The sequence below is a fragment of the Hypomesus transpacificus genome, chromosome 22 (assembly GCF_021917145.1).
Source record: "Hypomesus transpacificus isolate Combined female chromosome 22, fHypTra1, whole genome shotgun sequence".
Taxonomy (NCBI): Eukaryota; Metazoa; Chordata; class Actinopteri; order Osmeriformes; family Osmeridae; genus Hypomesus; species Hypomesus transpacificus.
This window is the reverse complement of record NC_061081.1, coordinates 2,052,276-2,075,846: the sequence shown is the minus strand read 5'-3', so window position 1 is coordinate 2,075,846 and position 23,571 is coordinate 2,052,276. Positions and strand designations below refer to the sequence as shown.

Sequence of the window (23,571 nt, the reverse complement as noted above, 5' to 3'; positions counted from 1 at the left end):
GCTGTATATGGGCAGACATTGTTGTGACATGTAGGAGACATGTGGCCCTGTACGGTATCTTCTCGTATCTTTCCTCAGTGGCAAAAAGAACTTCATATCAAAATGTCAGAGGAGGAGGAGCTTGAAAAGGAAGAAGAGGAGAAAAAACGAGAGGGAGAGAAGGAGAGGTTCAAAGAGATGATGAGAAGACGAATGGAGAAGGTGAAGAAGGAAACCAGACCATATGAGCTGTCTGGGGTTCACCAGTCAGAAATGTAACCAGAGCAGTCGGACCTGACACAAGCTGGGATTCAGCAAAGTACTCTACTGTACTCAAATACAGCTATCTATCCTCTAGCAGCCAAACTGGTGTTTGTATATAATTTATATAAAACATTTGTAGATTGTAGTAGCAACACAACTTAATAATTGTATTCTACAGTTGTTTAACGTTTACAGAATAGAAAATGTAACAACATCAAAATGTTAAGCAACCTTTTTTTATATTATTTCCCCTGAAACAGAATTTCCCCCAAAATAATCACAATAATTTTGCAAGAGAAGCATAGCTATATCATTCATTAAAATCACCCCAGATAAACATTTTGACAAAAAGATAACAAATTGACCGGATAATTTATAGATAAACAATTAGCTTAAACTTTCTGCCTGACATTCATATATCCCATTCAAACATTTCCCCCACATTAATGTACATACTTTCACTTGACACAAAACATTTAATTACCATTGAATGTCAACAAGTGCTCCATGGCATGAATCTTTCTTGTGCCTGACACGTCTTCAGTGTCGCTTCAGGCCGATGACGCTGAATGGCAATGTCAAGGCTATTGTCCAGCAGGTAAGATTCCTTACAAAGAAAAACTTTTGAGAAGAAACCTTAAGAGTACTTTTAGAGACTACCTAAAGGCTTTTGATCCTAATCAAACCTGTTCTTAGTGTCAATCAGCGGTCTTCACGGCCCTACTCAATTGAGAACAAGGACTCTGTGTTATCTGATCACCTGTTGGGTCTACCTCCCTGCTCCCTTGGCCTTTCTTGATCACACTGTAAACATCGAAACCAAAGATTTTCCTTGGAACTTCACCAAGTGGTCAAACAAAAGAAATTCTAAAGGACATCATGTTTATTGACTCCTAGATTGTAAAAATGGCTTTCTCATGGTCTCAGTTTCAACGTGTTAAACATCCAAGCCTCCATGAAGACAAGTATGCAGATTGCAACAAGTCCCAGTGGGTGTGTGACCTTTGGCTTTGGAATGGCTGTTTGGCCGACAAGAATAAGAAGCAAAGACTTAGCACATTGACTGCTTGGAGTTCCTTAGCAGAAACACCCAGAGCACCCCAGTCAGGTGGGTGGAATAATGCATAACTGTTGTCCATCAAAGATGACTGCATAGCTTCATTATTAGTGTGGGCTATGGGGTGTACAGGACTACAGTACTGCACCAATACATCCACCTGAATCACTGTTACTAAAGAGGGTTTAGAGGCTACCAGCATTGTTATACCAGTGGTGATGTCATCATTAGGCGCCACATAATGAAAACTGACTGACGATGAATCAGACATGCTAGGGTTTGCTGAAATTATGCTGGCTAAATGTGGTGGAGTCCAAGTCATAAAACAAATTATTTTCCTGAAGTGAACAAAGATCTTTTCACCATAACAGACAATGAGAGGGGTCATAACAACAGACCCAGATCAGTTCATGTCAGCACATGGCTGCAGTCCTTTTGCATCCATGTCAAATTGTACGGGACGATCTCAGAATAAAAACATCCTGTTTGTAGGCCTCATCACGTGATTCTCCACTGATAATAATAAGGCACTAGTAAAGTCTTGTCTTTGGAACAATTAAAAAACAGCATTGCGTTATGCAATCTCACATTGTTGGACGATTTCTTAAAAATATTCGAAGCAGGACAAGACTGGGTCTGTATCCTTCCCTTCTGAGATACCAATGAAGGCCTTTTTGCATCGCTTACAATTGAAGCCATACCTCTTTCTCTGCATTTAAAATCACATTGTAAAGTCAACCGGTTTTCTGTTTTGTGATAAGGTAATGTGACTGGTTGCTATGTCTTCCAGTACAGTAGGTTGAAGTGACAAACTCAAAGCACTGTTTAAATGTGTTCACTCATTCATTCATTCATTAATACATTCATTTATCCAGCCACCCATACCCTGACCCTTCAGGATGGGGACACTGTACTGGATTCATATTGCACTTGACTATGAAACTTGCATTCTAGTTCTAGTCCCCGTCCATCTCCCTACATTTGACCTCCATTCATCCATCCATCCTCCTCCCTCTCTCTATAACCTCTCCCTCTGTTCATCTCTCCTCCACCCCTCTCGCTTCCATGCTCGCTCCCTCTGTTTTGGTCCCAGGCTGCATAGGCCCTGCTGACAGGGGATCAAGAACAGATGAGGCTATGTTGGAAACGTCTCACGGTGTGGGCCAGTCGGGGCTTCCATGGGTGGAGCTCATCTAAGCTGCACACGGTATGTGCTGATCTCCATGGGTTTAAGGCTGATCTCTCCTTGGCCGGGCACTCCCTCAGATTGGTGCATCAGAGACAGAGAGACCGGGTAGATGCTCTGGAATCTTAGCTCCGAAAAGAACGTGTCCGTGTCCATCTGGGAGAAAACACAGCCATGCACACATACATGGAGTCAGATCAAGCCCTATCCAGAGAGAGACTGAGGAGAGAACGAATATGCTCTCAGGAGCTGTCACAACGTCAGAAAACAAAGGTCGTGAACTGACAGAGGTGTTTCCTTCCCCTCTTGATCACGTGACTTCAGGACGGCTTCAGATCGCCAGAGGGAAGGCTCCCTCCTGAAAGAGACCTTATTCAAATGTCTCTCTGTGTGTGTGTGTGTGCCTTGCAGTGTGTCTGATGGGGGCGTTCATGCCTGTCTGGGTGTGTGAGTGGAAGGCTTACCTTTCCACGGGTGGTGGCACACAGTAGGCCTGTGTTCCTGTTGGAGAGGCTGCAGTCAAAGCCTTTCCTGTGTAGAATCAAAGCAGCCTCGCCCGACGGCCCTCCTCCCTCCTCCTGCGGGAGAGAAAGGAGATTCTTCACACACCACAAACACACCACTGTTAGACACACGCACACCACTGTTACACACACACGCCACAGACACACCACTGTCACACGTACACGCACACACAATCCTGTTCTCCTCAACACTGGGGTTATTGTCGAGGCTTCTCTTTCACAGGTCAGCTGCATTTCCACAACCATGTTCAAGAAACAAATTCTAAGGGGAGCGGAGGGGGGAATGGGAGGGGGTAGAAGCAAGGGGAGTAACAGGGGATGGAGAGGGGGGAGGGTAAGATGGAGAGGAGAGGAGGGAGAAGAGAATAGAGAAAGAGAGGAGAGCAGTGGGGGTTATTGCAGTTCGGCCCAAATGAACGAGTACAAGTCGATCTCATCCCCTGTTGTCCACGGTTTCTGGCTCGATACACCAAGTTGTTGCCACGGTGAATAATAAGTGTAGGTAGAGGCGGTGCAGGCAGGGGCCCTGGCCTGAACCAGACCCACTCTCTGGGTCTGAAGGGTTGGCCTGGATGTCTCAGAGCAACCTCTCAATCGAAGAAAACGAATCGCTTGGTGGATCTCGTCTCCCTGTGGTGCAATTATTGCGATCTGTGACTTCCAAAGTGGCTCTGTGATGACGAGGCTGTGGCCCAGCCAGGCACTGGGAGTGCAGCTGGACCGCGGCATCCGGGAGAAGGGTACGGCTGTCTAATCAAGCCAATCATGGATGGAGCTGGCCCAGATCGATATGATCAGGGTTAACACACTGCTATTAAAACTGGAAGAAAGAAAAGGAAGGAATGGAAATAAAGAAAAGCAAAACGTGCCGGAGAGAGAAGAAGGGAAAAGGAGATAGAGAGATGGAGGAAGAGATAAAGAAAGGGACGAAGAGGGAAAACTGGAGGGAGGCTAACGGAGAAAGGAGATAGAAGAGAGGTCGAGCAAGAGAGAGAGAGAGATGAAGACCGAGAAACAGAAAAGGGCAGAGACGGAGGCAGCTGGCCGGCTGTTGTCGTCACCTTGGCCTGGATGGTGCGGAGGTTGACCAGGTGGATGTCGCAGGGCATGGAGGAGGCCAGCGGGCTGAAGGGGGCCAGGCCCAGGGCCCCATCCTCAGGGTTCACTGCCATGGGGAGCAGGGGGTGGTTCAGGTACAGGGAGGACATGTGGCTCTGCAGGGAAGGGTAGCTGACTGTCGAGGCCTTCTTTTCCTGGAGGAGAACACAGCCAAGAGAAACATTGAGCCTTTACATAAACGAGGACAGAGATGCATGGGTCATCTATACACACAGGACATAGATGCAGGTCTGCGTGGACAGGGCTGGGTGTCCTAGATTACAGTTGTAGTTGGATCCAGTGTACAGAGTGTTCATCTGTTTGTGTACCGTGTCTCCCTGACTCCTCCCCTCTGGGTCTCCCTGACTCCTCCCCTCCACCAGCAGGCGGAAGGCGCTGGCGGTCAGCTTGTTATCCAGGACGCCCTGGCCCAGCCCTCGGTTGTCATCCTGGTTGAGGCGGCGGTCCATGATGACTTCCAGCTGACCTGGGGGGGGGGGGGATGGGATAGTGGAGGTCACAGGTCAGGTGTGTGGGGTTAAAACGTGTCACGTGATCTTACGGAAGGAAATGTGCGAGAGTCCACTACAGCTCTGGGAAAATGAATTGACACACAAACCCAAACATATGCTGTTGACACACACACACACACACACCCATATACCCAGATATCCACACACCGGGTTTAAGGCTGGCGGCTCCTAGGGACTGAGCGGTGATCAGGGTGAGTCTGGAGCTGTGGTCCTGGATGTAAGCCATGCTGGTCATGGGGTAGAAGTTGGCCTGCAGGGGCAGCTTGGCCATGGTTCTCCTGGGTTGGATCTGAGCCACAGAGCACATCATTGAAATGGCCTTACATCAACTTTTAAGTCCTCCCAAATGGTTTCAATGCAACTTTTGATGAACAGGCTTATCAAACATCTCAGAAAAAAACACAAAAAACACAAACATGACCTTCTGATCAGGGAGAGTACAAGGAGGCTGTTGATCTGGTGGCTCCACACTCTGATCTGATTCACTGGGGAGAATTGGAACTTTATCTGACATCACTAAGCCTACAAACTTCCTTTATCTGTGGGCAGACGGTGCTCTAAAAGACGGTTTGTTGTCTGGTCTTCTGGGAGCGGGTTGGGTTTGGAGAAGAAGAAAATCAAATCCCCAGCTCATGTCTGATGGGCGTTAAATCCCGGCTAATCCCAGAGAGCGTGGTCAAACAACGGAAAAGTTGCAAATTGAGATTTGGAGGAAAGCAAACGGATTCTTTCGTGAAAACTGTGGCGGCATGTCCAATTGGCAACACGGACACATCTGCGTGCAGCCTACTTAATGCCCTCTTAAATCATCGGATTCTACTTTGAAGCATTTGGCATTCAATTCACAATGTTCAAACCAAACTCGGGGAGATTATTCGTTTCTTTTTCGCCTCTGTTTGGGAAAATGGCTTCCCAGCCACAGCTCCTGTGTAGATTCTCTGGCGCGGAGAGCCAACCCTTTCAAAGAGTCAATTAGCATCATCGGGATTCGCTTTCACATTAACAGCTTCTGAAGTCCAGGAATTCAATCTAGAACAATCCCTCCCAGTTGTCCCCAATGACAGAGCGTGAAGCTGGTCTGTGCAGGCACTATCGGGTCAGGGCTGGAACTGGGGAGGCAGGGATGCCACGCCAGGTCACTGGGTTTGAGGTCTGGATCGGTTCTAATTCAAATGTTCTAGCGTTTCCATGGTGACTTATATCACCAGACGGGACCGGAGTGTCTTGCGTTTTTACATCAACCGACTTGGGCGTCGCACCTCCATACTTGCACGCCTACTGCACTCTCTGTACTACTTTTGCAATGCATTGTGTTTGGAACGTTTTATTGAGTCATGTGAACTAGCTGAACGACATTACCAGTCTTTCTACAGAATATTCATTCTGTGAAGGACAGTCACTGTACATCCCCTTGAATATGTATTTAATGCACCACGCTCACCCACATAGATATACTGTAATGTAGCTGGCTACTTCAACCAGCTGAGTCATCGATCTGTTGTTCAGAAGTGACAAAAGAACAGCTGTCTGATATGAACCATATATGTATGAGAAACACTCGAAACACTTGTACGCAATTGAGAGAGTCAAAAAAATGGGTGTAGTCCTCGTCCAAGGCCGTGTGTGTGAGTGTGTGTGTGTATGAGTGTGTGAGTGAGTGTGTGTGTGTGTCAGACAAGGACTAGGATCCTACCTGGTAGCCATTGAGATCTGTGAAGAATCGATCCTCGCTGTCCAAGTCAGATGTTATCCTCATTGCAATTTCACGGTTGAATTCCCCCCTTATGTCCACAGTGTTGCAGATCTCTATAGCCTGGCCCTCAACACCTGAGGGGGGGGGGGGGACAGAAAGACAGATGGGTGGGACAGAGAGATGAAGGGAGATATATATATTATAGATATAGATAAATATAGATACATGTATGTAAAGAGAGAGAAGGAATGCGAGAGGGAGAAAGAGATAGATGGATGCATGGGAGGCAGTTGGGGGGATAAAGTGGGAGAGAAATGAAGGGAGCGAGAGAGAACAGCAGGAGAAAAGAGGAAGAGTAAGGGTCTTGAAAAGAAGAGATGTTTCTGATTCATGCACCAAGATACCCTAACCTATGCACCCTAACCCAATATCTCTTATTACTATTATTTTGATTTCATCATATCATTATTTTTTTTATTTTTATGTAATGCTTTTGAAACAACATTCTGTGGTTTGGTTGGAGATTGTAATTACTTTACATGTACTCCAGTATGTCTACGAGCATGCTGATTGTAATTACTTTACATGTACTCCATTATGTCTACGAGCATGCTGATTGTAATTACTTTACATGTACTCCAGTATGTCTACGAGCATGCTGATTGTAATTACTTTACATGTACTCCAGTATGTCTACGAGCATGCTGATTGTAATTACTTTACATGTACTCCAGTATGTCTACGAGCATGCTAATCCCTTCATGGGGATTACATTATCTTTTCTGGAGATGTGGGATGCAAAAGTACATTGTTTGATATCATAATACCTAACTCTAATTTAATTAATCCACGAGGAGGGTGAAGGGGGGGGGGGGGGGGTTCTCCTGGTTTATAAACGTGTCCCAGTTGTTGAGATGAAAACGCGTGCAAATACAAGCCCTGAGCACGGCTGTTTAATGTGTCGACTCATAAAAGGGAAAACAGAAATGGAAACGCGGCCGTCTGGGTGGATGATGATGGGGAACACTTACAGGAGGATGAGCGTGAGCCTGGACAACAGTCCATCGCCTGAGTAACAGTAGAGTACAGTGCATTTGATTTAGCAGTAGGGTCTGGGGGGGGGGGGGGCGGTCTGGGCCAGTGCAGGTGGGCTTAATGGGGTGGGTGAACCAGCAGTGTGTCCGTGAGAGGATGCAGTTGCCTCAGGAGCAGAGCACTGCGGCTAAATGAAGCGTTGTGTGTGTGTGTGTGTGTGAGTATCTCCAGGCTAGCCACGGTACTGGAACACTGGAGCCAGACTGAGGAGCCTATTACAGAGATCTATGATGTGACCCCATACTCAGGCAGCAGCAAAGGTCCCCGCAGGAGTCCTCTCTGCAGTTGTGGCATGACAAACACTTTCTCATCCAGAACAAGTACACACACCTTCCTCAGCGCCACAGCAAACCTTTTGTAAGATTGCCCAATAACTCCTTTCCCCATTTCTTTGTAAAAAAGTTTCGAAACAAAGCATGATGTCGATTTTTTGTTTGTGGGTCTGTGTTGTAGATTCGGGTCTTGGATAACTTTGCCGTCCTTCTTCATTGCAGAAATCGACATACTACCTTTCACTTGTCTTTTCTGACAGCTGTGTTTACCCCAGCGAAGCACCCACCCAGCCGTGGCTGTCAGGGAATGCTGCGTCTTACCTTGGAGGTTGTAGAGGCGGATGGTGTGAGTCAGCTGATGGAAGGTGGAGGTGACTTCTGAGAAGATGGGGCCCTGGGTCACCCTGATCACTGGAGGCTTTTTGGGACTGAACGGCTGTGGGAGCAGGGAGAAAAGGAGGAAGAGGAGGACGAAGACAAATCAATGTGGCTGTAACACGTCCTAACGCACGCGACAATCCCAGCTAGCCATAAACCGTGAAGAGGAGAAGAGAAGGGAAAAGGGCTTCTTCTAGTCCAGCTCAGCACGCAAGTGGAACAAAGCCGTCAGGGATACCTTGGCTTCCCCGTCAGGCATAAACAGGTAGGCGCCGCTCTTGTCCCGGTTGTTAGTGGTGCCGTACCAGGCGAACTGGACCTTGATCTGGTGCTCCGAGCCGCCCTCCTTCCGTCTCAGCCTCTACAGCGGGGGGGGGGGGGGGGGGGGGGGGGGATGGAGAGGAGGGTCACATGATCCAGCTGCACCTGTGTCACTACTACAAACAGGCTGCCTCACCCTGATGGGATCTTAGCGGCCGTGAGGTCGCTAACAAACAAATGTTTGAGTTGTGTTTATTCTCGGAGATTTCTTTCCCGGTTACACCCACACACACAGCTGAGACGCCTTTTTTTGGGGGGGGGGGGGCCAAGGCTCATTTAAGAATCCGATAGTGAAACACAACGACTTGTAAAGTCGCAAAGACAAAAACAAACAAAGGACTACATGGCAGGCTACCTCCATGAGGCCGGTGGCAGTGGAGAACCAGAGCTGCAGGTGGGGGTTCTGGATGCTCAGGGGGGTGGGGACGCCCTGGGGGAGCGCCACGTTGAAGTGGTCCACGCTGACGGTCAGCTGGGAGCCCTCCTGGAGGAAGAGGTAGTCCGACTTCTCGGCCACCCCGCTCAGCCCCTCCCCCAGCTGGTACAGAGCCAGGCCGAGCGCTGGCACCTGGGCCACGAACGACAACTAGAGAGAGAGGGACATCCATGAAACGGAACGTTTTCAGTTTGGCTTGCTTTGCATGTTTGCCCATAGTAGACCTAGCTTTGCATGTTTCAGTATCAAGATGAGGAAATTCATAAACAAACTTTTTGGATGTGTGATATGTGGTGATGTTTTACTCACTGTCACCATGTGCAAAGTCCTGCGCTCTTACCTGGAAGGAGTCTTTGGAGGCGGTTGTTGCGTCCTCCCAGACAGCGCTGACCTGGGAGGGAACGGGCAGGCCGTGGGCAGTGAGCACGCGGATGTGGGGTGTGTTGACGTACACAGTGACCACCGAGGAGCGGTCCTGTTCGGTGGGGTTATAAATGACCAGTGTCCTGAGGGAAACACACAAACCAGGCTGTTTGATTTGGAAACCGGATGTGTTTTGGTGGAGTGAGATGGAGATACATTGGGACTGGATGGTTTGAGCTCATGGTGGACCTTACCGAAGCTTTGCACTGATCTTCAGAACGGTCTTCCTTGGCAGAGCATCTTGAGCTGGCTGGACGTCATCCTGAGGAACACAATCATGTGGTCCAGTGGATGAACAAACACACAAGCAAACAAACCACGGCACCAGTGTCAACACCTCATCTATTCAAACCTCTTTTCTGTTTCCTACAAATACATTTCGCAATATCTATTTTGCAGTTCTAGCACAGGTTTCTTCCATTCAGTTCATTTACTCCTTCTGTCTCTTGGCAATGTAGTTTGCATTTCGCTTGGAATATTTTTTGATGCATTACAAGACAGAATGTTGCTCCTTAACAAGGAAGCCTCAAGAAGAGGTTACAGCGTTTGGAAAATTGAAGTTGACTTCCTGCTTAGGCAATTTGCATATTAAAATCAGCCAATGAGCCTCCTTGAGGGACTTTGCCTGAGGTGAGAGGTAAACACTTCAAAGGTAGGCTGCACACAAACATATACACACTCCACAAAACGACACACAAACACACTCCACAAAACGACACACAAACGCACTAAGCCTCTGCACGTACACACCAACACACACAACACCGACATACTTCACAGCTTGCTGTAAAATAAACGCACGGAAAAAAACAAAAACATTTTCATCCGAAAGGATCGTTGGTACTGGAACACCCTCGAGAGGCCTTCATTAGTGGGGATCGCAGCACTGCATGGCATCTCTCACCATTTGTAAGAAGGAGTGGGAGGGGTCATGACTGTACGTGTTCTTGTCCGACAGCACCAGCCAATGGGCAGAGTTCACCATCACTTGTTTCACATTCAGGATGGAGTGGAACAGCCTGAGAGTAGAAGATAGTAGCAGATCCATCAGAACTAGAAAGGGGTAGGTAAGGCATCCCTACAGGTCCAGCATTGGGTTATTTTCCCACTGTGTGAGCAGTGTTAGAATGGGCTACCTGGTTCCATAGTCAACAACGACCCAGTCCTTGCCGGTCCCTGTGATAGCATCGTGGTGCTGGAACAGACCAAGGTTCCTCCTGGCTTCAGTTAGAAGCTTGTAGTTCTCTACAGCTGGGAAATCAGTTGGTTTCCCAGAATGCTTTATGTTGGCCATGGCGAGGGAGAACAGGATCTCAGCTGCCCTGGAGGAGGGAGGGAGACAGAGAGAGAGACAGAGAGAGACAGAGAGAGAGAGAGACAGAGAGACAGACAGACAGACAGACAGACAGAGAGAGACAGAGAGAGACAGAGAGAGAGAGAGAGAGAGAGAGAGAGAGAGAGAGAGAGAGAGAGAGAGACAGAGAGAGAGAGAAAGAGACAGAGAGAGAGAGACAGAGAGAAAGAGAGAGAGAGAGAGACAGAGAGAGAGAGAAACAGAGAGAGAGAGAAAAACAGAAATAGTTTGTTGATAATCAAAAGCAACACAGTAGCTGGTTCACTATGAAGCCCCCCTGTCATGGCAAAGCTATGTTGGAGACACATCCTGTTCTTACGTAAGGGGTGAAACCACAGTCGGACACATTGAAGCTGCCTCTGTACACAGCAGCACGCCATCACATCATCATAGCTGGACCAGATAACAGTGTTCCTGAACTACAGTGTTTCCTTTACTTTCCTTCAAAATAACTATTTGCAAAGAGAGACAGAGAAAGAGAACAAGAGTGAGAGCGAGAGAGCGAGAGAGCGAGACAGAGAGAGAGAGAGAGAGAGAGAGAGAGAGAGAGAGAGAGAGAGAGAGAGAGAGAGGGAAAAAATGACCTTGAAGACAGCATCTCTCTCTCAGCCATAATGAGAGCAGACAGACATACACCCCATACTGTGCAGTCTCACACACAACTTGAAAGAAAGAAAGACAATGTCAAGACTAATTTATCTGACTGTGTGTGGAAAACCCACCTTTTGTGCCGTCCGACTCTATATTTAGACACTTAGGCACTTTTGCAAAATGCTGATAAAAACTTAGCATTTTGTTGCATACAATGACAGCATATTTCTCAGTCTATTTATGTCTATCTATGGCTATATTGTATCTAAGAACACAGCCCTGTCTGTCTTTTTAGGTTTAGTCTGCTCACTGTGGTTTGTTTTGCTTATAGCAGAGTCGTAGTTGTGCGAGTAGTGCATCCGTATGTGTGTGTGTGTGTGAGTGTGTGTGTGTGTGTGTGTGTGTACAGTATTTCTGACTGGGCCTCCAGGCAGTAATGAGGACAGTGTCTGTGGGGCTCCACAGTGGGAGCAACCCTACACCCAAGCCTAGCCCCCACACAGACCCACATCCAGGTCGCCACCTAGCCCTCACATGCGCCCATGTGGGACTGCTCGTGTGTGCGTCTGATGGGTTGTCAGCTTGTCATTTAAAGCATGAGGATAAAACCCTCACAATAAACAGAATATTAATGACATTGTGACCGGCTCTAATCACGAACACTTGAAAATGACACACGTACACACACATTTCCATTTTCAATTTGCGTTTGAACTACGATAATGACACATTTTTCATTAACGGGCATGTCTTTGATTAATTGAATCAAACATCAAAGAGCACAACTTCTTTTTATCAAGCGTTTGTTACGTAATGACTCATCTAGCAGTCTATGAAAACAGTCTGTCTGCAGTCCTGTGGCTACACTGAGCATATCCTCATCGAGCTACGTGCTCATCTTGAATACATTTCGGGGGAGTATTTTTATTCCACAGAAACGTTCAGCCCCACAGTCACTAAAAACCCTGGACAGGTGCTGCTCTTCCCCTGGCTGGAGGGACGCTACCTCCTGGAGGGACATGTGACCCTCATGTACCACACCATGTGACCCTCATGTACCACACCACGTGACCCTCATGTACCACACCACGTGACCCTCATGTACCACACCATGTGACCCTCATGTACCACACCACGTGACCCTCATGTACCACACCATGTGACCCTCATGTACCACACCATGTGACCCTCATGTACCACACCATGTGACCCTCATGTACCACACCATGTGACCCTCATGTACCACACCACGTGACCCTCATGTACCACACCATGTGACCCTCATGTACCACACCATGTGACCCTCATGTACCACACCATGTGACCCTCATGTACCACACCACGTGACCCTCATGTACCACACCATGTGACCCTAATGTACCACACCACGTGACCCTCATGTACCACACCATGTGACCCTCATGTACCACACCATGTGACCCTCATGTACCACACCATGTGACCCTCATGTACCACACCACGTGACCCTCATGTACCACAGACAGCCGGTGTCAGTAGCCGCTCCTGCTGTACCTGAGGTGAGATTCCAGGGTTCGGTCCAGGCGCTTGTAGAAAGGTCTGGAGGTGAAGTAGCCGCTCCAGTAGTGGTCGTCTCGATCTGCGTAGGTGAAGAAGTCTCCGCTCAGCACGGGCAGGGAGGCTCCGGGGGCGGCGTCGCCTTCGGCGCCCGGCCGAGGCGTGGCCTGCAGCCTCAGGGCCGCAAAGTAATCTGTGACCGTGCCAAACTGGGCCTGGAACAGCAACACAGGGAAAGGATGTAGAGACGGCCCCCCAACAGACGGTCTACGTGATGTCGTCAAGATGGTTCTGACATCCAGAGCTATGGGCTTTGTAATGCGTCTAGCAGCCAGAAAAGCTAGTTCAATCATGTGTTCTTTCATTCACAAATAAACACCTTGACGTGTAGTTCTGGATGGGAGTTCATGTAGTCAAATAGCTTCTGGTAGTTCTGGAACTGCTGGTCCCATTCTAGAGCCTCTGTGTAGCGGAAGTCGTCCCCCAGAGGCACCAGAACCACCTTAGTCCGGAAGAGCTTGGACTTCTTCCTGTACTGTTCCAGCAACGTCTGGACCCTGGTGGAGGAGGTCAGAGAAGCACTATGTCAAGAAAGATCATGATGAGGCGGACACGTTTCTGTGTGAAAATATGCTTAGACAGCTCAATAGTGTGTCATCTCACTGAGGGACACAGGAAGGGAGGTATGGCAGCGAAACAATGCATGTGTTTGGCTGTTGGTCACCTCTCCTGGATGTTTCCCTCCGTGATTGGCTGCGGTGGCACCCTCCAGGGGCAGCTGATCCGCCCACCCGGAAGTCGTTTAAAGTCAAACTGGCAGCAGATCTTGGGATCCGGCCCACATGTGTGGGGCACGTCGTAGCTGTAGAATGGCATCATGTGACACAGGATATCCGTGCTGGCTTCCTGGTCTGCACACAAACACAAGCTTTTTAGATGAAAGCACTGTAAAGACAGTACAGAAAAACACTTGAAGAAGATGTCAAGTTTGAATGAAAGAATGAGTGAATGTGAATGTATTTTTTTATGTTTTTTAATCGATGCTGCTCTATGTCTAATCTTATATTTATTAAAAGAGAGTTTGTTGTGTTTCCAGGCTGTTACCCACAGAATGTAGACATCAAGTTATCTAATTGGGGAATGTGGAGCCTCTGGCAATTGGTGGAGACAAACAAACAGGATCTCTGTTTCTCCACCTCTCCTCGTCTCCATCTCTTTACACGCTCTTTCATCTTTCTTTCTCTCTCTCTCTCTAGCACTACACTATCTCTCTTTTACACTCTCTTCTCTACACTACCTCCTCTCTTTCTGCACTCTACCTCCTCTCTCTTTCTCTCTATACTCTCTCTCTCCCTATACTCTCTCTCTCTCTCTTTCTCTAACTCTTGGTATGTCTCTCTCAGTTCTCTCCCACTGTGGAGTGAATGAGAGTTCAACTCTGTGACAGCATAAAAGGAGTGTAAAACGGAGAAATCGAGAGATATAATCTAAAGAGCGTGGTCTTCAGTGATTGAAGTTATCCTCTGCTCTGCAGTTAACTAACAATAACAAAACTCATAATAAATAACTCACATCAGTTCTACTGGATCAGATTATAAAACCGGTCTGGCCGTGCAGCTGTCAGTGAGAGGGTGGAGAGCTCTGTAGTTTGGCCGGACAGCAGAATAATCACCAGTCATGTGGCATCTGTGCCCAGTAGCTCTGGATACTTCATCCATACCCACAAACCAACAAAGCCTGTTGTGTTAACAATTGCCAGACATCCCACTACAGATGGTTCCTGGCTAATGTGAATTATCTCTCATACAGTATGTTGTCCGTCGTCCGTCTCCCCCCACATCAAATATAAATCTCCCTCCCGATTACTGTGGCACTGTGGCGGTCCGAGTTGCTGTTGGTAACGCTTTCCCTACGTGGAATACGAGGCGATCATGCTCTTGGCACTCGCATGTTAAAGAGGGTTTACGGTCCTCGGGCCTCTGTTAAGAGACCCTGGTTGAACATGTGATACGTGTGTAATTACCACTGGACATGAGACGTGTCTACGCTGAATGCTCGACATGTTACATACTACATGCCATATGCTGTTGTCCCTCATTCTACTGCTGGAGCCTGTCACACAATCTGCTCCCCACTCCGCACACTGGTCTGTCCAACGCAGGTCTGTAGACAACGCCACACACTGATCTGGAGCACACTGGTCCTGTATGTCCAACCCACAACACAGCACTGAACAGAGTGAACACTGGAATGTGAAACATCCCAAACACAACACGTTAGACCGCACGCTGACCTGAACAGTCCCTCTGGATCAGACCTTCCCACCAGGATCTGCCCGTGTAAATATGTAAACACCAGTTGAAAGCAGCACAGAAGTGGCAGGGGGAGGGAGGGAGGGTGAGGGGGAGTCCTGTGTGATAATCACAACAAGCTCAGCCTAAGCATGTATTATCTGTTTTCTCCCTGGGATTTATATATACATTTCCTCTCAAGTTTGTTCCCCTTTCAGTCAGCATCTTGTTTATCTTCCTGTGTGAAGTTTCTGGTCAAGGCTAATCTGAGCTCAGCCTTTTAGGGACAGTCGGTGTGTGTTTGTGTGTGGTCCATGCATGTATACACGTGTGTGTGTGTGGGTGTGCAAGTATGTGTGTGTGTGTGTGTGTGTGTGTGGGAGAGCACACTCCAGCTACTTGCCCCAGTTTTGTCTCCAGTAGAACTCCAGGCTCTTGCTGGAAGCGAGGTGTTTCTTCACAGAGTAGTGAACTCTCTGGATGAGCATGTTGCTAAGCCCTGCCTGTTTCAGGAGGTAAGCCTGAGTGGGCGAGTGGCCAAACGGGTCCACCGCCCAGCCCGTCACAGGCTTGACCCCTGTGGGAGCAGAGGTCAACGGTCAGCTGATGGTAGGTATACCACACGATCAACAAATAGATACAACTTTATTTCCGCACCAAGAGTGAAATGCGATGCACTTTAAAAGACGGTTAAATAGGTCACGTGATTGAGTTTCGCCTATGGTTCAAGCGCACAAGCATCCGTGGTATCCAAAGTTCTCAAAACACACGTGTTGTAGTCTTCCCTCAGCTACAATCCATAACCCAGCCCAGATCTGTAACAGCACTTACCCAGATTCCTCTCCAGCCATTGGTGCCCCTCCAGCAGCTGGTCGATCAAAGCAAAGTAGTGTGAGTTGGCTTCGTCGGGCATCACCCATCCTCCTGTGGCCATCTCCAGCTGGCCCCTCTCCACCAGACTGGGCAAACGAGAAGAGGACTAGACGGTGTCACCAACCCACACACGTGCCTCTCCGCCTATCTCTCCATGTCAAAGATCGGCTGTGTAAGAGAACCAATCGGATTCCACACACCACCGAGTATCTCCCTGACTGTCGTAGCTTGAATGCAGAGCATTATCTCTAAGGAAGAGACAAGCAGACATAACATCGACTACTCATGTCACATGATACCTTACTCCAAACACCACCCTAGGGGCCTGTGCATTCGTGATTGCTCCTCTCACTATCTGATCTTAACTGTTAGATTTCGTCCTGGTGTGTGGTCTGAGAGAGAGACTGTAGTTACAGTGTACAGCACTTTGGAAAGCACCTCCATTTTGGGGCTTTAATTGGCATTCACTCCCATGCCATCTTTGGAGAAAACACATTACTTACTAGGACAGGAAACATCTTCCTCTGATTTCTGAGTCAGCCTTTTTTTCCAAGAGTCGGGGTGTTTATTTCAATAGCACACTATACAGTGTGTGTGTGTGTGTGTGTATCCCTCTGGAGACCCACAAGAACAGCAGGACCAGCAAAACAAAAAAAAACTCAAACAAATAGGGCCACTCAGCACTTCCTTAATAGAAACTTCCAAACTGCTCTTCATGGCGTTTTCCAAAAAATGTGACATTTTCAATCACAAATGTTTTCTGTTCTCTACTACTGGGCTGGTGCTGTGTGCGGTCTAACTGTCCAAATGTAATATGCATCAGTATCAATAAAGAGCTATTCAAAGGACATATACTTCCATCCTCTAAATAGTTATAGTTAATAGCCCTATAAAATGTTATGATTATAAGGCGTACTGTACCACAGAAAGAATTACGTTTGAATGAACTCCTTATGCCTTTCTTCTTTAATAATGTGCAAAATTCAATCATTAAACTTGAGACCTTGAATTCAGTCAAGTGAAATATAGAATACAAATTAAACGTGCAAGAATGCCCTTAAAGAAGTAAGCAACGAATATTGTAAAAAATATGTTTCAAGTTTGCTTTGAACTCCCGGTGAATCGAATCAATAGTGAATAAATATTTGTGTCAGATTTTTCATTTATCTTCATCCTTCACCCAGGCCGGTTGCTACTCTTAATTGGCGTTCAGACTGGGAGCAGGAATGCTTGTTGCATTTCATACAGGGTTAGCGTAGATCTCTCAAAGCTACAGCTGCACTGCCTACCGTCTCCATTCCAGGCCCAGGGAAACGAGAGCATGGCCGATTCACCAATTGTGCTCTCTTCCTGGGTCTGCTCTTAGAGATGAGCAGGTCTCTTCCTGGGTCTGCTCTTAGAGATGAGCAGCTCTCTTCCTGGGTCTGCTCTTAGAGATGAGCAGGTCTCTTCCTGGGTCTGCTCTTAGAGATGAGCAGGTCTCTTCCTGGGTCTGCTCTTAGAGATGAGCAGCTCTCTTCCTGGGTCTGCTCTTAGAGATGAGCAGGTCTCTTCCTGGGTCTGCTCTTAGAGATGAGCAGCTCTCTTCCTGGGTCTGCTCTTAGAGATGAGCAGGTCTCTTCCTGGGTCTGCTCTTAGAGATGAGCAGGTCTCTTCCTGGGTCTGCTCTTAGAGATGAGCAGCTCTCTTCCTGGGTCTGCTCTTAGAGATGAGAAGCTCTCTTCCTGGGTCTGCTCTTAGAGATGAGCAGCTCTCTTCCTGGGTCTGCTCTTAGAGATGAGCAGCTCTCTTCCTGGGTCTGCTCTTAGAGATGAGCAGCTCTCTTCCTGGGTCTGCTCTTAGAGATGAGCAGCTCTCTTCCTGGGTCTGCTCTTAGAGATGAGCAGCTCTCTTCCCTTCCCTCATCTATACCGCCCAGACATCCACCCCTCCCATCCTCTACAGAAGGCCCCCACTCTTACCATGCCTCCCCATTCAAAACAACCTCAACACCCAAAGGAACACCCAAAGAATTGACAAATAGACCTATAGAAAGAGAAAGACTGAGTGAGAATGTGAATGAGACGGAGAGCACGATAAGAGATGAAGACAGAGTCAAGGGGGAGGGGGGTAGTATAGAAGGAAACATGGCAAGCTGGGTCATTGGCCTTCCACAGGCCACACCAACTCATTGATTTCATGACCCAGGAACATTTGAAGTTAGTTTAGCCTGTTAAAGCAATTCCAGCCCATTACCGAGTGAGATATGGCAGAGAATCCTTGCCCTATGCTCCGAAACACAGCTGGCCATTGATTCACTCGCCATTAAAGCAGTCTATTGCGCTGTTTTGCTGACTTTCACTCAGCTGAACACAACCTTGCTTTAATGGGAAAAAGGAAACAGCAGAGCGTCTTAACCCTCCACAGGGCCAGTCCTTTTCCTTGCTTCCACCTTCTGGTCTTCACCACACACTCGTTATGTCAACCACACAGAGCCAGACCCGCTAACGAAGAAGCCTCTTCTCAGCTGTGTTCAGTCACAACTGGTGACAAAGTAACATTTGGTTCCATTCATATCTGAAATGACGTCACGTTTTTGTTGGATAGTTCATAAGTCGATGGCATACTGATGCTTCATAGATCGCTCAATAGCTTGAAATTAACAATGAATACGTGTTCAATGCCTATACTCTTACTCTAACCATAAACAGTTGTTGAAATCCCAAAAGGTACACAGCTGACTGTCTGTAAACTGTCAAGTTTCTTTCTAAAGATGACCCGAATCAAGTGCTCTCAGAATAGAGATTGTCTCTCCGAGCACTCAGTAAGATTGTTTCTGTTTACCTCTTGACAGCATCTCTCTTCTGGTCGTCGATGCTCTCCCACCACTTGGAGAAGTAAGAGATCTCGGACCAGATCATCTTCCTCCTGTGGTCCTCGTGGAGCTTCACCACCATGTTGTTGAGGATGTGCTGCGTTTGGTCGCGGTAGTAGTCGTCAAAGGTCTTCAGCCAGCCTGAAACAAACAAGGACCAGACATTTACATTTAGTCATTTTTTTAGCAGACGCTCTTATCCAGAGCGACTTACAGTAAGTACAGGGACATTCCCCCGAGGCAAGTAGGGTGAAGTGCCTTGCCCAAGGACACAACATAATTTTGCGCAGCCAGGAATCAAACTGGCAACCTTCAGATTACTAGCCCGATTCCCTCACCGTTGAGCCACCTGACTCCCTAGACATCCCTGCTGAATGAGAAGGACACGTCCAGTGCACTGGCTCCCAAACATGCACACTTGCCAGACACACACGCATACCCCTCCACTCACTTTCTATCTCACTCACCAACTCAATCATGCAGTCAATCACTTTGGTTTCGTGGCTTAAGTTGGGCAGCATGGTGCTTTAAACGCTAGTCCCAGAATCCCTCCCATTAGCCATAACATACACTACGAAGGAACGCAATCACCGTGAGCAGGAAATGTGCTACATGCCACTTATTTTTCACATGAGCATATTTCCAACGAGAATCCTTCCATGCATGAATGACTTCAAGGTTCAAAATAAAACGACAAGAATTGAACTCATCGTCAGCATTCTTTCACAGAGCCACAGATTAAATAAGATGCGGTCAGTACTCACGGGGGAATTGTCTATGTGTGCTTGTTTCTTTGTTTAGCCAGTGGAGACAGTGTAGGCAAATAGACCATTTCTTATCTGGATTAAATGAGGAATTCAAGGCAGGGGCATCTCATCCAAAAGCCTCACACACACATACAGTAGTGTTGGTCAGCTCACACCCTCCCTTATACTGAAGTGAAGACAGTAATGGCTTCCTTCGTCCAGTCCTCAAACAAAAGCAGTTCTAACTATCCAGGTTCATTAAGTGTCAGACATCCTATAATAAGTCACTGTTGACGAGACCAGACATGTTTGTGTCGAGACGAGAGCAGTACACTCACCAAAATCCAGACCAATCACGCCTACAGACATATGCATGCCAAGTTTGATAAATGTGAGTTTGTTAACTACAGTCTGTTCCTTGACTCTAACCACCACCAATACTGTCAGAACTATGCACTTTTTCTGTATTCCTATATGCAGTATTTGTATTTTGTATTAACCTTTTACTTTTCACTGAAGTTTGTTTAAAAAACACATTCAATTGAAAACCCACAGGATAGTACTTTGTAAAAAACAATTATTTCCCATTTCCCAGGTCTGACTTGGGTGAGGCTCTGGCTGAGTAGTTTCCCCTGTAGTGAAGCAGGAAGCCCCGCCTGTCCATCTGCATGGCATCTTGCCTAGTTTATGTTAAACAGAAAATGTCTGTATTCGTAAACTGCGGCGGGAGTGCCCAGGTTCCTGGTCAGACCAGAAATACAGCTGCTATCACTGCTGAGGAGTCACCTGCAGCTGTGTAACCAATCACTGTTCAGGTTACAACATCATGGAGCCATGTCAACTGAGGAACAATAACAGGCGAGGATATGATCTGGGTCTGAGGCGGGGGCGGGGGCAAGGTTAATAGCTAGCACATGAGGGAGAGGACACAAAAGAACAGCATTCCTGTTACTAACTAGCCCCGAGCCCTTAGAGAGGGGCATCATTGGTGATCACTATGCTTTTACCATATCATACACCCACATGCACGACACACACCACAGAACTGCACAAACACAGACACACACACCTACACAACGCACACACACATCTCAAGCACGCCCAACACACACTTCCAGTACAGCTGCCCTCCGAGTTCTTGTCTAAGGTTGAGGTGTGACTGGGCATAACTGAGGGAGACAAAGACTGAAGGCTGCCTCTCTTTCCATTGTGTCTCTAACCAGTCTCTTTCTATCCAGTCTCTCTCAACTATAATCTCTCAGCATATCAGATATAGTATTTTATCCATGTATAACATTCACTTTTCTCATTTGATTTGACCCCCCAAAAAATCATGAATTCCATGAATCATTGACATAGTAACTCATTTCTATGTATGCACAAATCAATATCACTGTCACAAATGACACTGAGGAGTTGCGGTCGATGTGCTGCAACGTTGTCTGATTCTATTTGCCCACCAGGGTCGTTGTGCGAGTGTGGAACCACGAAGACCTGCAGAGGCTGGGAGTCCCATTCGTTGTTCTGGTAGGTGATGTCGAAACCTTGCTTCCAAACCCCCCCGTCAGGGTTGTCAAAGGTCAGGAGGTCATACACGTCCAGCAGCTGGAGAGGAGAGAGAAGCGCCATCTTTAAACCTCTTGTTTACATCCTGTGAAGATTACATGGATATCTCTTTAACAGAGGTTTTACAGTTATTGAGCTCCACTGATTTGTATTGTGATATATTCAACAGGTTAATGTCCTAGGGTTGATGTTTGGGAAAAATGATTGCACAAAACAACCACCAAAACAGGACCCACTATCCTTATACGAGATCCCCCACGATGTGTTACTGGAACTACTACTGAACTATCTTTGACTGGATTGGGAGTTTGTAAGACTTATAATGCCAATCCATGTGACAGGTTAAGCACACACTATGAAAAAGAGAGAGAGAGACAGAGAGAGACAGTTAGGAAAGAAAAAGCGGTTTGAGTACCTGTCCATTATCATGCATCAAGACTAACCTGGACTCCCTCAGCAGGTTTGGACACCTCCCTGGAGGCAAAGCGGCAGTCGTCGGGGTCGACAGGCAGGACCAGGGGAGGCGAGGGCAGCAGGTCCGGGTAGGTGCCCTGGCTGACGTTGCCCTCCCTGCCGTCCTTCACCTGCTCCTTCAGGTTGATGACCGAGTCTCTGATGTTGCCGATGATCTCGTTGTTCTCCGCCAGGAGCCTCTCCAGACGGTCTATCTTGTCCTGCAAGACGGAGAACTGGCCCTGGATGGGGGGGGGGAGGAGGGGTGGAGGGAAGAGCGGGGGGGACGGCATGTTTAAGGAATGTTCAAAAAAGGGAGACATCATAATTAGACATTCGTCTCAGAGTAGAGCTGTTGGGGCTGCCCTGGGAGCTATGGGGAGGAAATAGAACACCACTGCATAGAAGGGCAGTCATACACGTTCACAATGCCTCATGTGACACTTTCTTCTTTGTGTGTTTGCTGGAAGCATAAAGGAAGGGGAAAGCAGCCAGTTGACAAGCTGGGACAGGATGCATGTCAAAGCCCTTTCAAATATCATGTTCCATTAAGTGATCAATTCATCTGTTAAAGTCATATCAGGTAGCGTGCTTGCATAGAATCTCTGTACATTTTTCCCCAGCTATGAAAAAGCCCTCTTTTTCTCTAGAACTAAACTTAAAAAGGCCTGTGATCGATTGTGGGGAGGAAGGGCTGTTCTCCACCCTGAAATGGTCATTCTCGTTGGACTCTCCAGGAAGTCACGCGTTTCATGGTAGTCGATTTAAACTCCCCTCTCTGTAGTTGACACGTCTTTTTAAAATGCAACAGCAAGGAAACATGTAGTCCACCGTTAACATATTATGAGTCCCCCAGTAAGAACAGACAATGAATGACACAAACTCGAAATTCCTCAACAGACACAAGAAATACAAGACAGTTGAAGCCAGTCAGTTGGTTACTTTGCCAAGCCTACTAAAACAGATGTGTAAAAAAAATAAAAAAGCAGCGGAAAAACTTACATTTGGAAACTTATCTCCTCCGTTGCTTGGGTTTTTAGAGCGATCTAATTGAAGGTGATCCAGCATCAGGTACAACGAAAAGACTACTACACAAAATATGGCACTTCCAAAAACTGTGAACTGACGACTAAGCTTCATTATTTGCTATATTACAGAAACAATTCGTAAAAAATAAATTGCAGCATTTGGTGCCTACGTAGTGAGACTTTCAGTTTAGCCTATTCCTTGACTCCGTAAACCAGTAGAATGTCACAAGACTAAAACCAGATAAAAGTTGTATAATCCGTCTTGATGTCGGCTATTGCAATGGGATTGTTTATTTCCTTCAACCGGTTAAACTTTGAGAGATAAATTTAATTTGACGGACGACATCCCTGTAGCCTAAATGCAGTTTACATTTGGCAATTCGCGTGATTCGTGACAGCAAAGATCACTTGGATCAGTGTCGACGAAAACTCGTCCTTCCTGTGTTTGCTTTCAGTTAAAAATTAAGCGAAAAGCAAGGTATGATCGGGCGCCGCCTACTGACTTGATACTTAAATTGGGGTTGTCCAGGTTAGGTAGCCTAATCCAATGCGTAACTTCAGTTGCCAACTGCAGACACACCGTGCGTAAAATGTTGCCATTTAGTTCTCCGGGCACTGACCATCTCCAGTTGAGTTTCCAAACCAGATAGCACCTCCAATAGTTAAGTTTTTTTTTTTTACCAAAAGTTTGTAACACATCACATCTAGCGTTGGTTATCTGGGGAATCACAGTGGCGATCCAAAGTCCAATGTTTCTACATGGATTGTATTTTGATAAAGGCTATCATTCCTGAAACATCTGGAGTTAAACTGAGAGAAAGTGTTCCAGATGTGCAGCCATGTCATGACAAATATAGCCAAACAGCATCTGTAGAAAGATGTTCTCCCGACAAAAATGCCATATCTGCGTCCATGCTTGTCATGGACATGTTATAGACTAACTACTAGCAATAAATCCACTAGGCTAAACGTTCTATCGGTTTGCATAAACAAACCACAACCGCGCAAGCCCTATCTGTC

The 23,571-nt window shown here is 47.1% G+C and overlaps 2 protein-coding genes across 3 annotated transcripts in view; one reads left to right on the top strand and one right to left on the bottom strand.

The window, feature by feature from the left end:
• Positions 1-864, top strand: part of tmem232 (transmembrane protein 232) — a 7,213-nt gene extending 6,349 nt beyond the window's left edge. The window contains exon 13 of the mRNA XM_047044768.1: positions 79-864. Coding sequence (XP_046900724.1) covers positions 79-258 — 180 coding nt within the window. The 3' untranslated portion in view covers positions 259-864. The remainder of the gene's footprint in view (positions 1-78) is intronic.
• On the bottom strand, positions 464-23,571 carry man2a1 (mannosidase, alpha, class 2A, member 1). 2 transcript variants are annotated; one of them, XM_047044754.1, is made up of 22 exons: positions 22,526-23,571; positions 21,514-21,765; positions 20,965-21,109; positions 18,728-18,899; positions 15,863-15,990; positions 15,435-15,608; positions 13,465-13,651; positions 13,120-13,297; positions 12,738-12,955; positions 10,396-10,581; positions 10,164-10,278; positions 9,454-9,521; positions 9,177-9,342; positions 8,756-8,986; positions 8,318-8,440; positions 8,023-8,137; positions 6,335-6,468; positions 4,789-4,930; positions 4,438-4,595; positions 4,072-4,263; positions 2,951-3,085; positions 464-2,642 (listed from the first exon to the last, which is right to left on the bottom strand). In XM_047044754.1, exons 1-22 carry the CDS (start codon positions 22,661-22,663, stop codon positions 2,490-2,492), a joined length of 3,510 nt encoding a protein of 1,169 aa, XP_046900710.1. In that variant the 5' UTR covers positions 22,664-23,571; the 3' UTR covers positions 464-2,489. The 2 variants fall into 2 exon arrangements, with proteins under 2 accessions (XP_046900710.1, XP_046900712.1); XM_047044756.1 differs by having other exon boundaries at positions 2,951-3,064; positions 22,526-23,570.